General features: G+C 32.2%; 1 protein-coding gene and 1 pseudogene across 1 annotated transcript in view; both read left to right on the top strand.

Moving 5' to 3' along the window:
• LOC108761950 (odorant receptor 82a) overlaps positions 1 to 5,350 on the top strand; it is a 15,707-nt gene extending 10,357 nt beyond the window's left edge. The window contains exons 3-6 of the mRNA XM_018508742.1: positions 4,265 to 4,364; positions 4,455 to 4,565; positions 4,641 to 4,796; positions 5,297 to 5,350. Coding sequence (XP_018364244.1) covers positions 4,265 to 4,364; positions 4,455 to 4,565; positions 4,641 to 4,796; positions 5,297 to 5,350 — 421 coding nt within the window. The remainder of the gene's footprint in view (positions 1 to 4,264; positions 4,365 to 4,454; positions 4,566 to 4,640; positions 4,797 to 5,296) is intronic.
• Positions 5,351 to 5,790: 440 nt separating this feature from the next.
• On the top strand, positions 5,791 to 21,904 carry LOC108761949 (uncharacterized; annotated as a pseudogene).
• Positions 21,905 to 22,220: the final 316 nt, after the last annotated feature.

The raw sequence follows: 22,220 nt of genomic DNA, 5'->3' as shown, positions 1-22,220 counted from the left end.
TTTTTTTTTTTTTGTAGCCATTATCTCTATTTAGATTGTTAGGGTGTTTTTGTATCTCTATGGCTTCTCTATACTTGCTTGAAAAGTATAATGTAATGTTGGCTATTGTGGTCGTTTTGTCAAACAGTATTTGATGTCCTGTTTCGATGTTGTGTTCTAATAATGCCGACTGCGTGACGTACTTTAGCCTGACATCACATTGGTGTTCTATAGTATACATTGGAGAAACCGGGAGAATGGTCAACCTGCGGATGCCACGCAGTCGGCATTATCAGAACACAACATCGAAACGGAACATCAAATTGTTTGACAAAACGACCACAATAGCCAATATTACATCATACTTTTCAAGAAAGTATAGAGGAACCATAGAGATACAAAAATCCTACCAATCTAAATAGAGATAACGGCTAGAACATAAATAAAATATGGAAGACCATTCTCCCGGTTATTGAAGATCGTCCAATTCCATTACCTCCCCCCTCTCCCACCCACAATTCTCTTCTCCCCCCCACCCCACCACCACTCCAACAAGCAGCGTAACATAAAAGATTCGGCCTAGAGGAATAGCTCAGTATCAGGCTGCTCCTCGCTCTGATGAAGTGGATTACAAGATTCACGAAACGTTGGCATTCCAAGAATGAATCTGGACACGGAAAAAACCCGCGAAACGCATTATCTTTATATAGAAAGCACCCGTGGAAGCCTCAAGAATATTATCAAATTATAGTTATTATAGTTATTATAACCATAAAAAAGATTGAAATTGTCATAAAAATGATTCAAATTACTGTAATCTTATAGTCACACATTTTTTTAAACATATCCCACAAACGACTATAAGATCATAATAATTTGAATCATTTTTATGATTATAATAACTGTAATTATATATAGTTATTTTAGGCTGTCAACTATTGTATATACATTCGTTGCTGGAACTATACATATGGTTATTATTAGATTATTATCTGTATTATCTGCATGGGTTACCTCAATGTAAACCTCCTCAATCCGTCTGATCCCAACTCTCAGCATCTACACTTCCCATTGTTCCATCTTTCTTTATCCCAGCTCATCCATGAACCTACCCGCGTTACCTCCAATACCTCATCCATTATTGACTTAATCATGGTCTCGTCCTCTGTCCACGTCATCAAGTCCAGCGTCTGCTCCGATATCCCTATCAACAATCATTTTGTCATCTGCGCTGTGCTTCGCCTTGACCGGCCCCGTAAATGTTCACGTATCTCTCTCGCGAAACTTGCGATCTATCGATTTGTCTCGTCTTGACCTTGAGTTAGTTCGAGTTGATTGGTTCCCTGTTTATTGCGAGTCGCATGTTGATGAAAAGGTTGCTTATCTTACATCTTCACTAACTTCCGTTTTCGACCGCCTTGCCCCGCTAGTAAGCGTCAGACAAGACCGCCTGCACCTTGGCTCAATGCTGCGATTCGTAAATTAATCTCCTTGAACCATCACGCCTTGAATAGATTTTGCCAAACCCGACTCGAGACCGATTGGCTTCGTTTCTGCAAGTTGCGTAAGCGCACGACGACTGCGATCCGTCGTGAAAAGAGGTCATTCCTATCTTCCTCCCTCGTCTCCACCTCCCCTCGTGATTTTGGTGTAACCTTTCCTCTTTTGGTACCATTTCATCCTCCTCTCCCACTATATTTACTCATCTTCTTGATCCCTCCCTCCTCAATAATCATTTTATTGATTCTCTTTCCTCTTTCTCCTCTACATCTTCTATCTCTCCTCTCCTTTCTGTTTCACGTATTGTCTCTAGTTTTTTCACTTTCAATCCTATCACATCTGCGGAACTCCTCAACATTCTTAAGCATATCAAGCTTACTTCCGCGGGTCCCTACGACCTATCCGGTCGTATGCTCCTCCTCTGTCTTCCCCAATGCCTAGAGCCTCTCCTATACGTCCTCAATTACTCCCTGGTATCTAATACCTTCCCTAATTCCTGAAAACAAGCTGTTGTTTTTCCCATCCCTAAAATCTGGAACCCCTCCTCATCCTCTTCATTTCGTCCCATATCCATCCCCCCTTTTCTTTCCAAGCTTGTTGAGCAGATTTGTTTCAGACAGCTGAAAGCGTATTTTAATTCTATTAAAGTTATCTCTCTCATCCGCTCTTTTCTGGATGTACGCAACGGGTTCTCCTTTTTATCCATCGCCTTCCTTCTCCACTGTTCGCTCTGTTTCCTAGGATGTCCCTTAAGGTTCCATTCTCGGTCCCTTGTTATTCACCCTATTCACTCCTGATCTACCCTCCGTTCCCATAACCTCTGAAATTCTTATGTATGCTGATGACGTTATCCTCCAGACCCTCTTTGTTTCCGCTGATTTGTCCTCGGTCGAATTATCTCTTAATTCTGATCTTTGCTCCATTTCTGAGTGGGCCTCCTCAAACTCTCTTCACCTAAACCCCTCAAAATCCTCCTTACTCATTGCCGGTTTCTTCTCTTTGTTTTCTCATCTATCTCATCTTTCTCTATCTCTCTAAATTCAGTACCTATTCCATGTTCGTCGTCCATTAAAATATTAAATGTCCATTTTGATTCTGCTTGAACTTTTAGAAATCACGTATCCGTCAAATGTCGTGCCACGTTTCTTCATCTTCGCCTGCTTTATCCTTTTCGCTACATCCTTATTACCTCAAACGTTTTAGTATCCCAACTACTCATAATCTCTATTTTTGACTATGCTAACGTTGTTTACACTGCTTTAACTCAAAAACTGTTATTACGCACTCAGAGCATACAAAATTCCTGTCTTCGTTTCTCCTATGACGCTCGCAAATTCGATCATTTATCCCCTCTGTTTTCTCGTTCCAGCTGGTTAGTGATTTACCATCGCTTCACTCATCATCTTTGTCGTCTCGTTTTTCGTGTACTTCATTCCAATACCCCTTCCTACCTTCGCAATTTTTTAAATCTCAATTCTGAGCTCCACTCTCATGACTTCCACCTTACTCGTTATCATGATTGCTTATCCTTTCCCGTACATCACTCAGTCAAATTTCGTGCTTCTTTCTCCTACATTGCCGTTAAGTCATACAATGTACTACCCCCCCACCCTCTTATCCGCTCTTCCTCTTCTCTCTCCTCTTTTCGATCGGCTATTGCTCGTTTCCTATCTTCTACGGATCGTTGAAGAATAGAAACAAAATTAAATTGCGGTTTTGCGATTCTTTCTCTCGCACTTGCGTCGCAGTATGTTTTAATCTGTTTCCATCATATATTTATTTTGTACTTATTATTGTTTTTTCTTTATTGTAATTATGGCTGTATTTCAGTTTTTGCGTATTCTGCACTTATTATTATCTTCTTTTCATATGTGATTAAGGCTGTATTCAGTTTTGCGTATTTTGCATTTATTATTGTCTTCCTTTTTATTATAATTAAGGCTGTATGCAGTTCTGCGTTTGTTTATTTTGTATTGAATTCTTATCACCTTTTGATTTTATCCTGTGACTCTCTTTCTGGCAGGCGTTAGAGCAGCAGATTTGCTGGTGCCTCACCTTTTGTGCACATGTATTGTATTGTATTTTAATTTTGTACACATTGCACAATAAATTAAATTAAATTACTAATATTATACACAATAATCATAATAAGTAATTATAGTTACAAATACCAAACATTTTTCTCTCAGTTCTTAAGAACTCATGACAGTCCAATAATACAAAAAAATAAAAAATATAGCAAAAAAATTAATGGTTTGCAGTTTATATTGTAACTGAAAACGTTTTAAACAAGTAATTAATAAATTAACACAAGTTATTCAGATGTTCTTGTATAATATGAACTTAATTAGCATAATTAATTTGGCTCAAAAATAATGTTACGTGTTCATTTCATCGTGTCTAATTTAATTGTTGACTTAAAAAAATAGTATAATTGCATAATGCTGCACTTCATTTAACTATTTTCATTTCCTTGTATAAAGGATGTAATAGAAAATGCAACAAGTGGTCTCAATGACCATCTAATATAGCAAATGATTTCAGTAAATGGTGCTGTTACAGTTTCAATAAATAGTACTGTTACATATCAAAGAATTGACTATAAGCATAAGTTGTTATACATCTATAACATCTATAACATCTATAACATATATCAGTACATCTATATTTATGCATACTGCATACTTATACTGCACTGCAGTTAAGTGTACAGTTATATTTGAGTAGGAATGTTCGAAATAATACATTCAAGTTTCCTCGTACAAGTTAAGACGACTTATTGCAGGTTTTCAGCTGTGATAGAGGAAGTTTTACAAGAAGTATGTTTAGTAGAGTTTATTAGTTCTGTATGCATAATATGTCTACTTGAATACTACTGTATAGTGGTGCGCTAATATATACTGTATATTTAAAACAATAGATAAAAGATAACTAGTAGCGCGAGAAAATTATATTTACTATTAACAATTTAATAGGACTGGAAAGACGACAATAAGATTAGCTTAGCAACTTATTTCTTGCTCTTTATTTCATTCTGTTTCAATGTATACATATTGTGCTATATTGGCGAACTTCTCATGGAAAAGGTACAGCTATGTTTTACAGATTTTTAAATTAATCACTGATTATAATCATATGATCGTTTGTGACCCACGTTGCAGAGCATTGAAATTGGATCAATGTGTTATATGATCAATTGGTATCAATTATCACCAAGATCTGTTCGCAGTCTTATATTGATAATCGCTATGTCCAGCCATCCTATAAAACTTACAGCTGGTAGAATGGCAAATCTGTCATTAACGACTTTTGGAAACGTGAGGCATTACATACATTTCACTTCTAACTTACTACGTTCTATTTCTCCTTCCGTTTTAAAACAAAATTCGCACTCAGAGGGAAAAAAATATTTTTTAATAGGCAATTAGTACTTATAAAAATTTTATATGTACAATTAATGTACATAGTTAAATATGATCAATTATGTACATTAATAAATGAATTATTTTACATTTATTGTAGCTAAAGCTAAATGGTTATGAGAATTTATCACTTCTCACATTTAACTTTTGCAATAATTATAATGTAGCTTATTAAACTATATATATGTATATACTAATTCTGCATATAAAACTTATTTATCACTTATATAGATGTTACTACTATATTTTTTTATGAATACAACAATCCTACCGAAAAAAATCAATATTGAAGAATTATTTAATGATACTTTTAGATATCAAATCTAACAATAATTTAATTTTTCGGAATTATAAAAAGCTAAATTAAAAAATATCATTTTAATATAATTTTTTAGGTACTAAAAACGAGCGTGGCGTATCTGAGCTTCCTGCGGACATTAGCTATGTAAATATGATTGCAATTACATAAAATATATTAAGAAATGTATTTAATTCTATCTAGTTAATCTGTAGAACGTAGAGAATCTTAATATATATATATAATAATATTATTTAGAATATTATATCAACATCAAATATCTACATAAGTCACATTCTTTCCATGTTAACCATATTGTTGAGTCATCCACGCACAAACAATTTATAATCCCATTTTTTATTTTTTTAATCCACGCTAACAATTTAAATTTAACAATTAAATAAAGCAGAAAATGTTAAACTATGAACAGATGTCAAATTTTATCAAACCTGATTTCTCAAATAACGAATTAAAGTCGATTAGAAAAATTCAAATAGAACGACAAAACTGCAATTTCTATGATTTGAAATCGACATAATTTTAGATGTAAAATGTGGTTTATACGATCACTTCCCGATTAATAGTGTGCAAATGAACTGTCAGACTTACTATCAGTTAGCATTGCAAAAAAGTCTGCAATGTCAGCGCAAGCGCACGTCTCGCAACCTTGCGATCAATGCCGCGCGTCCGTTTGGTCTACTCTTCTTGCAGTCTTTGGCAGAATCTGTCACCGCAAACATGTCCAGTACACGCGATAAGTCCGCCAGATTACGTAACTCCAATTATCAGCAAGACATTCGATATGTTTTCAAGTTGAACAACTGGATTATGGGGTCGCTCGGTATTTGGCCAATCGCGATACGAGGCATTGGAAAACACATGTCCAAGATTGCAATCGCGATCTTTAATTTTGCGTTGAGCTTTGCGATAGTGCCTTGCGCTCTGCATATCATTTATGATCAAAAGAATTTCGACCTAAGGCTGCGCCTAAGTGGTCTTCTAGCATTCTGTCTTACAGCAATGATAAAATATTGCATCTTCGTGATACATCGTCCTGAGATACATCGTTGCATCGAACACGTGAAGAATGATTGGTGGCAGGTCGGTGTTGCTAATAACATACCATGTTAATGTGGAGGTTATTACAAGGTACTAAAAAAATTATTTGAGTAAAAAAGAGTAGAAACACATGATTAAAAAGTGATCTTGATTTTAAATTAATTCGATCTTGTGAACTTACTACCGTTGTTTAAAAAGTACATATATTTTGTGCATTAGATCATAATAATATATTTGTGTGTTTACATATTTAATATAATGATATAAATCAAAATATACGATTAATTAATATTTTCTCCACGTTGCACAGCTAAAACTTTAATTCAAAGAAAAATTAGATTACAAAATTGGTAAATGCTGATATTTCATCTATCTCGATAAATAAAAGTTACTAGCAACATTGTGACAGGTGACATTCAAATCTGATCGCGAACTGATGCTGAAGTACGCTACCACCGGTCGCAATCTGACGATAATCGGCATGTGTTTCATGTACACTGCTGGCATCATTTACCACTTGATTCTACCGTTCTGTGTTGAGCACAAAATCGACAATCAAACCATCAGACCGCTCGTGTATCCGACCTATAGTAAATTTACTCAATCACAAATTAGTCCAATATACGAAATCGTGTATGTGGCTCATTGTATGTGCGGATATACTATATACTCAGTGACAGTTGGTGCCTGCGGATTGGCTGCTTTGTTCGTTACCCATGCATGTGGCCAAATCCAAATACTTATATCACAACTAGAAGATCTATTAGCTGGTGAAAGATTCAAACAAAGCCCGAATGTTCATTATCAAATCGCTGCCATCGTAAGAAATCACGTAAAAATAATAAAGTACGATATAACAATCCATGTAAACAATTTAATTAAAATTTCGGAATAATTTATCAAAATTAAAAATAAAAAATTACTGTTAAAAATTTAATTAATTTTTAACTCAATTCATAAATAAAATTTGTTTAATTCGGAACACATTTATTCTACAATTCGATAAGTAGTAGTTGATAAATATAGCAAAAGAAAAAATTTCTAGTTTAATTTATAATACCATTGTTAACATTACTACATAAGTTTATATAATTTATTTAATTATTATTGTTCCACTGTATTATATGTGAAAAAGATAAGAAGATAAATGCAACAGGTGAGCTCAACTAATCTTCAATCCATTTCAGTAGGCAGTACCGTTGCGTGTCATACAATACGCAGACTATAAGCATACGCTATTATATGTATATCAGCCTAGTTATATGTTATACTTGCACCGTATACCAACTCTGAATATATATTGAGTTGGAACAAAAGCGTAACGCTACAAACTTTAAATTCAAGCTAATGTACTGTCATAAAAAAATTAACGAAATTTAAATTTAAAAACATAACTTTGAAGTTTAAAATCTCTACTTTCGAAAGGTTACTATGTCTTGAGTTTCTGTAAGTTTGATAATTTTGGCATACACAAATCTAGACAAAATGGGAATTTCTTCTCACTTTATGAGCTTATCACGTGGCCAAAAAACTTCAAAACTTCAGTATTTTAACCTAAAAATTTAAAATTTTTCCTACAAAATCGTTTTTAAAAATTTTCCTAACATTTTTTACTGAGTTATTATGGATTAAATAAAAAAAAGAACTTTGATTATTCATATCTTTGTCGAAAATGATCGTACCGTAATGCAAGTTTAAAAAACAGATTTTTACAAATAACTTTGCTTTATCAAATGGCAGGTATATAACGGTATATAGTTGTCAAATTTTGATAAAAATATATAGACATAATATAAATAAAATAACATTATATATTATAACTTTTGTTCCAACTTAATACAACTCATTATAATTAAAATAAGTGAAGCAATGCATTCTGTCTCATATAAACTAGAATAACTTATTCCAGGTTTGCGGCGAAAGTGGAAGAAGTTTTACAAGAAGTGTGTTTAGTAGAATTCACTAGTTCTGTATGCACGATATGTCTACTCGAATACTATTGTATAGCGGTGCGCTAACATATACTAAAGGAAAAAAGAATTCAATAACTCTTAACGAATTACAAAATTATATGTGCTATTTAAAATTTGATAGGATTGGACAGCGGACGACAGACTTAGTTTTGCAACTTTTTCTCTTCTCCTTGTGTCATTCTGTTTCAATATTTACATATTATGTTACATCGGTGAGCTTCTTATAGAAAAGGTATACTGTTTCTTTGTTTCTTTGTTCAGACACGCTACGTTTAATTTCGTTAATCACAACTGAGTAATCGTCCGCGACTCATGATTTTGCAGAGCACTCAGATTGGATCAATATGCTATATGATTAATTGGTATCAACTATCGCCAATATCAGCTCGCAGTCTTATATTGATAATAGCGATGTCCAGCCACCCTATAAAACTTTCTGCTGGTAGAATGGTAGACCTGTCATTAAAATCTTTTAAAAGTGTGAGGCATATACATTTATTAATTTCATTTCTATGTTGTGACTTCCATTCTTTCAATTTTAAAATAAAATTTGTAATAATTCTACGAAAATATCAATATCTTCAAAATTATTTGATAATATTGCTATGTAACAAACGTAGCAATAGATTCAATCTAAAAGTTGCAAAAATCTAATTACGGCTGGAGAAATATCATCATAAAAATATAATCTTTTTTATAATAATATAATCTCTTTTTATTAGGTACTGCAAACTAGCCTGGCATACTTGAGCTTCCTACGGACATTAGTCATGTAAATTATAATGTGACATATGTTAAAAAATATTTTTAATTTAATCTAGTTTATTAGTTCAGCATAGAAGAAAATTTTCGTATAGATGTAATGTATGATATTACTCATATTACTGACAGAATAAAACATTTAAGTCCATATATCAGGTGTGCACATCTTCACTTTTCTTATCCCATTGGAGTCGTTACCTCTATTAAGTCAGCAGGACCAAATGAGTAGAATCAATCCGGACCTATTTAATTTTTTTGTACTCATTTTGTACTAATTTGTACCATCAATAAAAATTTTGTACCCTGTGTCGTTTTGGGGAAAAAAAAAAAAAATCGTGTTAGTTTAATATTGAGCTAGCAGAAAAAAAAAGAAACAAAGATACAAATGAAAAGAACTGAATTTATGCTAATTTGTATCAGCAAGAAAAAGTTAATATATTGATCCATTCTTTGAAAAACAACCCCCGATTAAACTTACCTATTACGCTCAAAATTAAAGTTTCGCCGTGAACAGAATCAATCGATACTCCTACAATCAATGAGGTATAATTCGTAATATCAAAATAGAAAATTTCAGATTTTGAACCCTTGCCGCTCCTTCAAAAACTACCCCCGATCCCTATTTTAGATTCAAGAGTAAAGTACCCTTTGCCATGAACAGAATCAGTCGATATTTTCAAAATCGGGAAACTATAATTTGTACCACCAAAATGTAAGGTTTCAGATTTTGTACCCTCGCCGTTCCCCTTCGGAAACTACTCCCGACCCAAATTTAGGCCCAAGAGAGTATAAAGTACCCTTCGCCATGAACAGAATTAGCCGATACTCTTACAATCGAGAATCTATGATTTGTACCATCAAAATATAAAGCTTCAGTTTTTGTACTTCCGCCGTTCTTTCGGAAACTACTTCTAATCTCTATTAGATTCAAGAGTAAAATACAATTATAAAATCTGAAACTTTATATTTTGATGTTACAAATTATACGCTCTCGATTGTAGGAGTATCGACTAATTCTGTTCACGGCGAAGGATACTTTGCTCTTAACCCTAATAGGAGTTAGGAATAGTTTCCGAAGGAACAGCGGAGGTATAAAATCTGAAACTTTACATTTTGATGGTATAACAAATTACACCGATTGTAGGAGTATCGACTGAATCTGTTCATGGTACTTTACTCTTGAACGTAATAAAGTTAAATTCAATCGGGGATTGTTTTTCGAAAAATGGATTAATATATTAACTTTCTTTTGCTGGTACAAATTAATACAAATTCAGTTCTTTTTATTTGTACCTTTATTTTTTTTATTGTTCTTTTTTTTATGTGGTTCTACTAGCTTAATATTAAATTACCAGCGCCACGTTTTTCTTCAAAACGACACAGGGTACAAAATTTTTATTGGTGATACAAATTAGTACAAAATGAATACTAAAAAATTAAATAAGTCCGAATTGATTCTGTTCATTTAATCCTACTGGCTTAATAGAGGTGTTGTTGAATTACTTATATATCATCAATTATCACTTTTTATATTTTTTATATAACGCGTGCTAGTGCTAACGATTTAACTTTGACGGATGAATAAAATACATAATGTTAAATTAATTTCGTAACTTCATTCTTTTATTTTAACTTCTCTAGATTTTCAAATTATCGATTAAAAACGGACAATTTAAGTGAATAGGGAAAGAATCTTTTTGATATAAAACCAGTGAGCGTAATGTACGCACTGCACGATTATACATTCTCCTATCAATCACACGCATGTGATCTGTCACTGTTCCACGACAAAGTGGAAAAATGCCTGTAACATGAGCGTACACGCATGACCTTGCAATCAATGCCGCACATCCGTCTAGTCTAGGTACTCTTCTTACAGTCTTTAGCAGAATCTGTCACCGCAAACATGTCCAATATACGCGATGAGTCTGCGAGATCACGTAACTCCAATTATCAGCAAAACACTCAATATGTTTTCAAGTTGAACAACGATGGATTATAGAATTGCTAGGTATTTGATCAATCGCGATACGAGGCATTGGAAAACACATGTCCAAGATTGCAATCGCGATCTTTTTTTCGCATTGAGCTTCGCAATAATGCCTTGCGCTGTACATATCATTTATAACCAAAAGGATATCGACGTAAGGCTGCGCTTTTCTAAGGGTTTTCCAAGACATAGCACTAATGTCAGTGTTGTCGAAAACATTTCAATCACAGCTATTATTTCTTAATACTTGAATATCACTCCATGATATTTAGTCGTTTACTACACAGATGCAGTAAACATGATGTTTATACCATTTTTAAAATGGAGCTTCCTAAAGAGCATTTTCGATATACATTGCTTTTGTTTTTTAATTAGAAAAAAACGCCGGCTGAAGGTCGTAAAATTCTGATAAAAACTTATAGTGATCTTATTCCATCAATCAAAATTTGTGAATATTTAGTTCTGTCAATTCAAAGTCGTGATCTCAATGTTAACGACAAAAGCCGAAAAACGCAGATTTGCAAGCATTATTGAACGAAAATCCAGCATAATCCACTTTAGAACTTGCCAGAGAATTAAATGTTGATACAAAATGATTAGATAAAACAGGGCAATAGGAGTCTAGCACGGTAATCCTTGTGCAAATCAATACGATTAACAAAACAACTTTATTAACAATTAATCCGCTTACATATTAAGGGGTTATGCCTACCTGCATGGTCGGAAAAACAAGTATTCTTGGGAATTTTTTTTTTAAACTTGAAGTGCTTTTGAAATGAATGTTTATGTTTTCAAATATATGTATTTTTCGAGGATAATTCAGTATTTTTTTTATTGCAAAATATCGATAAATAAGGAAGATGTAAGTAATCTCCCAGAAGCAGTTTTTCTAGAAGCGTTTTGCAGTGACCACTCTAGCTTTGAGCTGATTTATCTCAAATCAAAAAACCCGAAAAATTTAGTTAATATATAAAATTATGTAGTGCCCAATCGTTTATTTTTTTGAAAAATTAATTTGCGACAAAATGGCGGCTGTTCAAATTCGAAGGTACGATTCTTCTACCAAAGTTCGCTCGTTTTTTTATCAGTAAAAAAAAATACGCAACGAAAAAAAAGCCACGATCAGGCACTAGATTTTTTAATATTAAAGAACCCTACCAAATTTCATTTTGATCGATGCAGCGGTTCTCGAGATATTTTGGTCACCGATTTTAAAAATGTGGTTTTGAGAAAAATGCGTTTAAAGTTTGCCAAGTGAAAGGTGTCTCCTAAAACATATCTTAGAATCCCTCAAAAACCCCTAACAGCTAGAATCAAATCCTCTACATTTTCCCCCAATAGTTCGGACTGTACAAAATTAAAAAAAAAAATACTCACGCAATTTCACGTAAAATACCTACTTCAAACGTTCAAACCAATATAGCTTTAAACTCACATAACTTCGTCATTTTTTGTCAAATCGACTTGAAATTTACAGGGAATATTTTTGAAAGTATGTACTTTAAGAAAATATCCAAATCCAAAAATCGATTTTTTTGAAGTTTACAGGTAGGCATAACCCCTTAATAAAATTATTTTGTTAACTGTATTGGTTTGCATAAGGATTACCGTGCTTGACTCCTATTGCTCTGTTTTATCTAACCATTTTGTATCACGAAGGAGTCTTTAGAAATTAATTTTTATTTAATTGTTGATCATACAACAGTTATTAAACGTTTACGTATATGTTGTTTAAATAAAGCATTTTTGAGAAAAAAAACCGTAAAAACTAAATCACACTCCTAATATAATAATATAAATCAAAATGTACAAACAATTAAATTCTCCGCATAGCACAACTAAAACTTTAATTCAAAGAAAAATTTGATTGCAAAATGCTGATTCTCATTTGTCTCGATAAATAAAAGTTACTAGCAACACTGTGACAGTTAATATTCAAGCCCGATCGCGAACTGATGCTGCAATACTCTACCACCAGCCGCAATCTGATGATAATTGGCGTGTACACTGCTGACATCATTTATCACTTGATTCTACCGTTCTGTATTGAGCACAAAATCGACAATCAAACCATCAGACCGCTCGTGTATTCGATCTATAGTAAATTTAGTCAATCACAAATTAGCCCAATATACGAAATCGTGTATGTGGCTTATTGCATGTGCGGATATACTATGTACTCAGTGACAGTTGGTGCCTGCGCATTGGTCGCTTTGTTTGTCACTCATGCGTGTGACCAAATCCAAATACTTATGTCACGATTAGAAGATCTATTAGCTGGTGAAAGATTCAAAGCCTGAACAACGTTCATAATCGAATCGCTGCCCTCGTAAGAAATCACATAAAAATAATAAAGTAAGATATAACAATCTGTGTAAACAATTCATTTAAAATTTCGCAATAATTTATCGATATTAGAAACTAAAAATTGTTAAAAAATTGTAAAAAAATTAAAAATTTTCAACTCAATTTGTGAATAAAATTTTTTTAATTGTAACTGAAACATTTATTCTACAATTAAGTAGTAGTTGATAAACGTAGTAAAAAAATAATTTTTCTAGTTTAATTTGTGATACTGATGTTAATATTATCACATAAGTTCATATATATAACTTATTTAATTATTATTCTTGCACTATATTATATGTGAAAAAGATAAGAAGATAAATGCAACAGATGAGCTCAACTAATCTCCATTTCAGTAGTCAGTACCGTTACGTGTCAGACAATGCGTAGAATATAAGCACACGCTATTATATCCCAGAAAACATTGAGACGTCTTGTAAGACATCATAAAGACATCCTAAAATTCATGAGACATATTTTTTTTAATATCAAAATGACGTCTGTATGACGTCTTCAAGATGTCTTATGCGTCGATTTATGACATCTTACAGGCTTAAGTCCCTTATGACGTTTTACAGAATTATCTTTATGACGTCTTACAGATATCATGCTTAAGACTTGCTTCAGACATTTGTCTAAAAAATAAAAATAAGACTGATACGGAAACTCGTTGATAAGAGGAAGTATACGGAACAAAAGTTGGAATTACCTGATAAATTAGTATGTGAATGACATCATACTTAATACATACCTTCAATAACAAATTGTGACAGATAATAAATCGTTATTGAAAATGTATATTAAGTATAATATCATTCATATACCGATTTATCAGGTAATTCGAATTGTTGCTTCGTATTCTTCTTCTTGTCAACGCGTTTCCGGACAGCTTCGTATAATTGTGCAGTTGTAGAATACTATAATACAAAATATTAGAATGCCAAATTAATTGAAATCCAATATTTTTAATAGGTTACGTATTATATTTAAATTGACCATGTCATGCACTCGATATTATGTATCTTTCGAAAATGTTTGAAAGATGTCTAAAAGACGTCTCTTGGAAAAGTCTTAAAGATGTTTAGTTCAAGACGTCTTTTGGATATCTTTCAGACATGCATGTTCTCTGGAATGTATATCAATCTAGTCATATTATGTTATTCTTGCACATATACTAATTCTGCATATATGTATATATTAAGTTGGAACAAAAACGTAACGCTACGAACTTTCAAATTCAAACTCATATCATAATGTAACTTTATTAAAAACAAGCGAAATTTAAATTTAAAAACAAGAGTTTTAAAACTTAAAATCCCTATTTACTATGTCTTTTGAGTTTCTATGAGTTTGATAATTTTTGCATATAAAATCTAAACAAAATAGGAAACTTTCTTCTCACTTTATGAGCTTATCACGTGGCCAAAAAAAACTTCAATTTTCGAACCTAAAAATTTAATAATTTTCCTTAAAATTTTCCCTACAAAATCGTTTTTAAAAATGTTTCTAACATTTTTTATTATTGAGTTATTACGGACTAAATTATTAACTTATTCCAGGTTTGCAAAAGTGCAAAAAGTTTTACAAGAAGTGTGTTTAGTAGAGTTTATTAGTTCTCTATTCATATGTCTATTCGAATACTATTATATAGTGGTACGCTAATTAACATATACTAAAGGAATAAAAATTCAATAATTCTTAACGAATAATAAAATTATATATGTTATTTAAAATTTGATAGGATTGGAGCAGACAACAGACTTGGTTTTGCGACTTATTCTCTCCTCCTTGTGTCATTCTGTTTCAATATGTACATAATAGTTGCTTTCCATTTACGCACAAGTGAAACTAAGTCTAAGCAGTGTATTTTATACTCAGATTAAATGACATCACTACTTGCTTACTTTGGTAAAAAGTTATCACATGTCAACACAGGTTCATAATCTCACTTTGAATTGAGTTTACGAAACTCACTAAAGCACACGGTCCCGGTCTTGTGCAGATATTATGGGTAAAAACTCAGTTGAATCTCACTTGTTAAAATGTAAAAGGAACGCGCATTCAACTGAGTTATGATGTCACAAGTGAGAATTATCTGAGAATCGGTGTAAATGGAAAGCAACTATTATGTTACATCGGCGAGCTTCGTATGAAAAAGATATACTGTTTCTTCGTTTTTCTGACACGCTATGTTTAATTTCAACAGTGTTAATCATAACTGAGTAATCGTTCGCAATTGGTTTTGCAGAGCACTTAAATTGGATCGATATGCTATATGATTAATTGGTATCAACTATCGCCAAAATTAGCTCACAGTCTTATATTGATAATGTCCAGCCATCCTATAAAGCTTGCTGCTGATAGAATGGTAGACCTGTCATTAAAATCTTTTGAAACGTGAGGCACATTTATTTATTTATTTCATTTCTATCTTGTAACTTTCTATTCTTTCAATTTTAAAACAAAATTTGTAATAATTCTACAAAAAACATCAATAGAATTATTTGATAACATTCTCTAGAATTATTTGATAATATTCTTATATAACAAATGTAGCAATAGATTCAGTCTAAACATTGCTAAAACCTAATTATAGTTGCGGAAATATCATCATAGTTTAATATAATCTTTTTAAGTACTGCAAACTAGTCTGACATATACCTGAGCTTCTTACGAACGTTAGTTGTGTAATTTATAATGTGATATATGTTAAAAAATATTTTTAATTTAATCTGATTTATTAATTCAGCATAGAAGAAAATCTTTATATAGATGTAATGTATGATATTACTGACAGAATAAAACATTTAAGTCTATATCAGGTGTGCATGTCTTCACTTTCTTTGCCCTACTGTTGTCGTTGAATTACTTGTGTATCATTAATCTCAATTTTTGTATTTTTTATATAACGCGTGCTAATACAAACAATTTAACTTTGACGATTGAATGAAATAGTTAATGTTAAATTAAAATTTCTTAACGTACTTCATTTTTTCATTTTAACTTCTCTAGTTCCTCAAATTGCCGATTAAAAGAGAATAATTTAAGTGAATAGGAAAAGAAACTTTTTGATCTAAAACCACCACTGGGTGTAAGATACGCACTGCATGCACGATTATACACTCTCCTATCAATCACGCGATCTGTCAGACTGTGTCGACAAAGTGGAAGGATGTCTGTAACAGGAGCGCAAGCGCATGTCCGGCGACCTTGCAATCAATGCCGCGCATTCACCTCGTGCAGTCTTCAGCGGAACCTGTCATTGCGAACATGGAAAGCTCACAGGACGAGTATGTGACATCACCAAACGCTAATTATCAACGGGACATACGGTACATCTTTAAGCCTGGTAACTGGATCCTCGGCTCAATTGGCATCTGGCCTATTGCGATTCGCGGAATCGGGCGACATGCACCCAAAATAGCGATCGTGGTGTGTAATTCTGCGTTAGCTTTCGCAATAGTGCCCTGTATTCTGCATATGATCTACGATCAGAAGGATCTCAACATAAGACTGAAGCTTTTCGGGCTGCTAGGCTTCTGCACTACTGCAATGATGAAGTATTGCGTTCTCGCGATACGTCGACCCAAGATATTGCGCTGCATCGAGCATGTGAAGAGTGACTGGTGGCAGGTCGGTGTTGTTAATACGTAAAGTGTGTTACAGGATCAATAGACAAAATTTATCAGCGTAATGATGACAAATAACGACTAATTTTTTTCTCTTGTGAGTTCAAAAAATTCGACGCGCGACGTGAGAAACCGACCATTCCCCTACAGCACAAAAGTTGCAGCAACAATGCTGCAACATTGCAGCAATATTGCAGCGTTATTGCAGCGATATTGCATATTCTGTATGGGCTGTAATCTTGTTTTTCAAGTAATCCGATATTTTGTCAAATTCATATAAACTATTTATTTCATATTGTTGAATGTTCTTTAATCAAATTTATTATTGCAGATTTCAAACTGTATTATATACATCGACAAAATTTAGATCTAATTTCAAAGCCTGCGTGATAACTTTTTCGTGTTCACGCAAAACGAATCTCGCATTAAAACAAATCTCGTTTTTGAATAATTTTATCCATCCCATAATTTTTGTGATAAATAATGATTATTTTGTTATTTATTTCTTTCGACAAATTGGTTGTTTGCAATTGTGACAGGCGAAATTCAGCTCCGACCGCGAACTGATGCTGAAGTATGCCACTACCGGTCGAAGACTATCCATGATCAGCGCGACTTCCATGTACGTTGCGGGCTTCATTTATCACACAATTCTGCCGTTTTGCACCGAACACAAGGTCGACAACCAAACCATTAGACCACTCGTATATCCAACTTACAGTAAGTTTTTTAAGACGCAGGCGAGTCCGATATATGAAATGGTGTATCTAGCCCACTGTGTGTGCGGATATACTATGTACTCAGTGACGGCCGGATCGTGCGGATTGGCAGCGATATTTGCCACTCATGCGTGTGGCCAGATCGAGGTGATCATATCTCGACTCGAGGATCTTTCATGTGGCAAAAACTTCGAGCAATTGTCGGACGTTAATCAACGAATCGCTCTCATTGTGAAAAGTCATGTTCGAATATTAAGGTAATATAATTACAAATTAATACTGTTCTTCGAAATTTTAATACTATCAGACTCTCAGTATAATTAATAGAATTTCGACTCCTCCCATAAGTTTTTTGAAGTTTTTGTTATTTTTTCACAGTATTCTAGCATAATAAATAAATATACAAAATAAGAGCTTGAAGATAAGAATGCCTCAGTTTTATATGTATTTTGGTTATTAATGCAAAAACTATTTCATTTTAATAAAATCAATGAGTTATGATATTTGCGAAAGCATTCCTAAAATTCTAAAGAATTCTAAAAAAAAATGATGAATTTGCAAGAAATTTAAATCTATAAAATTATAAGAAAGTTTTACCTCTATCTTTACACCTATATCTATTATATACATGTATTACATGTATTTGTATTTCATTTTTATTCAGGCTCTTTTCTAAATTGATTTAAAATTATTTCTATAGAGACAATATATCAGGGTTATATACTACAGAAAATAAATTTTAAAATTCTCTGACTTTTCCAGGTTTTTTTTTTCCAGGTAAAGATGGAAAATTTTCCAATATAAAATATGTAAATTTTAACACATTTAAAGAATTGTAGGAAATCTAGACTATATTATTAAAAACAACGCAAAAAAGGCTTTGTAGCATACTAAAATTTTGGGTGCAAATTCGATCCAATAAAAAATAAATTAGTATTGAAAAAAATAATGCAGTTACGAAAAAGGGCGATCAAATAAAAATAATGAATTAAATATAAATTTTAATTATTTTATTAAAATCGTTTAAAGTGTGCAAGTTTTGAACTTATTTCACTATAAACGTCAGATATAATATTAGAAAATTATAATAATTATCTGGAATAGGAGCAATTTAAAGAAATTGTGAGCAAATTTTAAAATTCTAGACTTTTTTACATTTTTCCTTGACTTTTTGCGGTTTTCCATGACCAATTTCAATTTCCCTGACTTTTCCCGATTTTCCCGGTTTTCCAGATCTGTGGCAACTCTGAATATATTTTTTAATATATTTTAAAAGAATTCTGACTATTGAGCCTATTCAATGTGCTCTTTGTTAACTGTTTCTTGCTTTTTACCTTTTGCTTTTTTCCTCTTTGCAACCGTTTTATCGATAATTGTATTTCTTGCTACATGTTTCCTGTTTCTTCCGAAGTTCGTTAACTTTTATCTTAGGCGACATAAAACAAAAAACCGGATAAGAAGCAAAAAGACAAGATGTAAAAAAATAGCAAAAAGCAAGAAACAGAAAACAAAAAGCACATTGTAGAATAATAATCATTAATATTCAAATTAATATTCAACAATTTTTTTTAGTAAAAATTTTCTATTTTACAATATACATAATATTTCATCACGACTTGCGCAATATACAAAAGGCGGGTAAATGCAACAGGTGCATTTAATGAACCTCTATTTCAGTGGGCGGTACAGTTGTGTGCTTATAAATGCGCATGCGTTATTATATGTATCCTCAACGCCTATACACATACTTTTCGCCGACTTTTCGCTGAATAAAGATCTAGACTTTGCATGCAAGCGAGCGTGAACAAACACGAACGAACAATTTACTTTAACGCAAATGGGCAATATCAAATTCGTTCACTGACAAAAAATATTCTAAATTTAATAAATCATTTGTTAAAATAGTACTAATTAAATATAAAGATATATTTATTTGGTATAAGAATCATTAATTTGATTTGAACAATCATTTTATTTAGTAAATATTTGATTACTGTAAATAAATATTTAGTTGGCACTATTCAAATAAATATTTATTAATATTTAATACATTTTTTCTCAGTGTTGAAACAAGTTGTTTATTCGTGTTTTGTGCTCATTCGCTTATTTATCTAAATCCAACTCTCAACATATCTTTATACAAATAATAAAAATTACATTTTTTTTAAATTATATAAAGAAACAGCTCTCACAAAATTAAATCAATAAAGTAAAAAAAAAAGAAAATCAAAAATTATATCAAAGAGCCTTGAGCTAAATAACAATACATAACAATTATATGTAATTTATATGCAAACGTTTCAACCTAAACACGAGGTCATTTTCAATGTTAATAAATTAATATTAAAACCGGCATGAAAACTTCGTCCGAATTACTTGGTCATTGCATTCAAAGATTAATGGCCTATACCAATAACTGCAGCCTTTTGTGTCAAATTGTAAATATGTTCTTCATAATTTAGGAATTCGATGAGCAAGGAATGCACAGATCATGGTCATTCTGCCATTGAATATGATATTAGTGGAATGGATTTTAGTGTAATGTAACCGTAACTCTGGCAGGAGAGCACGATCTTCACATATTATGATATATAGGGTATTTGATAAGTACGATAAAACTCTCGCATAGGGGTAGGGCGAACTAAACTGAGTCGAAAAGTCCTCTATTATTTTGCAATTTTCGCAATGGTTAATGAGAGTCAGCGCAAACGAAGGTGCGCAATAAATATTCACAAATAAAATTTGTTGCTTCATGCGATGTGTTGATCTCATCTTTATTTGAAATATTGAAATCTTGAACATTTCGATTCTCTTTGGAATCTTTATCAGCAAACTTTTTAAACCAAACTAGATTTCGCGAACGTCCGATGTAGAGTCACTCGCAGGTTGCCAAAACTGTAGTGTTATCCACACGATCGCCAAATCTCATCATGAAACCTTGGATAATATATTAATATTCACAACTAAACATATTTTATAGTACAATTGATGTAGCTTTGTTAGAACTCCGTCTATTCTATCTAGAGTGACGAGTATGTCTGGTATCTATTAATTTATTACATTGAAAACGACCCCGTGTTTTTAGGTCAAAACGTTTGTATATAAATTACATGTAATTGTTCCTAATATATTATTATTTGATTCAAAACTCTATATTTAATATATTAATTAAATTTTCTTACTATTACACAAATATTTTTAAAAAGTAATATTATAAAATATTTTTTACGCCCAAATTATTGCAGAATAATAAAACTCTCATTAAAAAATTTTCTTTTGTTATATTTGTATAATATAATCATTTGACAATGCTGAGAATGGGTTTATAAAAGTCAATTTCTCATCTGCAAGTAACAATGGATCTGTTATAGATTTTCCGCTGCCGTGGAAGGAATTCTACAGGAAGTATGTTTACTAGAATTCGCCAGTTCTATATTTACAATGTGTTTACCCGAATATTATTGTATAGTGGTGCGTTTAAATATATATGTATATATATTTAAAAAAAATCAATGTCTTCTTTAAATCCTATATAGATTGAATTATTTATTTAAAATTTTCAATAGGACTGGCAAGACAGCGATACAGTAGGGCTAACAACTTATTTTCTGCTCTTTGTTTCATTTTGCTTCAACATGTACATATTATGTTACATTGGACAGCAACTCGTGGAGAAGGTATATTTAGATTTTAATTCATACAATTAAACATTTTAATTCTGTTACATTTAATTATATGATCTTCGCGTGAGCATAAAACTGTAATGAAAAATGGATGAAATTCAGGACATAAGTCGAGCATTTTTCGCAGATTTAATATTTCAGAGCAGTCAAATTGGAACGAGATGCTTCATGATACGTTGGTACCAACTGCCGGCAAAGTCGGTTCGCAGTCTAGTCTTAGTAATCGCTATGTCTAGCCATCCTATAAAGATCAGTGCTGGCAGAATGATAGATTTATCACTAGCGACATTTGGAAATGTAAGAAGTTGCGAAGCGTATACGCGAAATCAATATCTAATGACAAAAAAATTTTAAAGAAATAAATCGATATTCCAAAATTACTTGTTCGAAAATGCCTTTACTTTTTTTTATATGTGCTCTTAAAAGACTGCAGCTATAAGAAACTATGAATTACAAGAAAGTATTGTATTTTAATGCAACTTTTCCTTAGGTACTCAAAACAAGTCTAGCATACCTGAGTTTTCTTCGAACGTTAGTAGTATGAATATACTAGCTTAAAATGCTACGACAAATACGTAAAAGAATAATATAAAAAATATGACGACTCCTTCACGATAAAATATTCATAGATCAAACGTGAGCATTTTAGTAAAATAACAATGATATAATATTAATTTTATGTATCTAAAGATGATTTACTTTAACTTTGTCAAATATCTCAAAACTCGTAAGTTTTAGAAGAAAACCTTTTAAATAAAAATCGTAGTCTCAAGAAAAATAATGGTAAAATTAATTTCCAAAAAAGATCAATTTTTTATTATCATAGGAAGGTCATTGCCATTTTATAAAATGAAATTATA

The sequence above is a fragment of the Trachymyrmex cornetzi genome, unplaced genomic scaffold (genome assembly GCF_001594075.2).
Source record: "Trachymyrmex cornetzi isolate Tcor2-1 unplaced genomic scaffold, Tcor1.1 scaffold272, whole genome shotgun sequence".
NCBI classification, from domain to species: Eukaryota; Metazoa; Arthropoda; class Insecta; order Hymenoptera; family Formicidae; genus Trachymyrmex; species Trachymyrmex cornetzi.
Note: the sequence above shows the minus strand (reverse complement) of the source record. Positions and strands in the feature narration are given on the sequence as shown.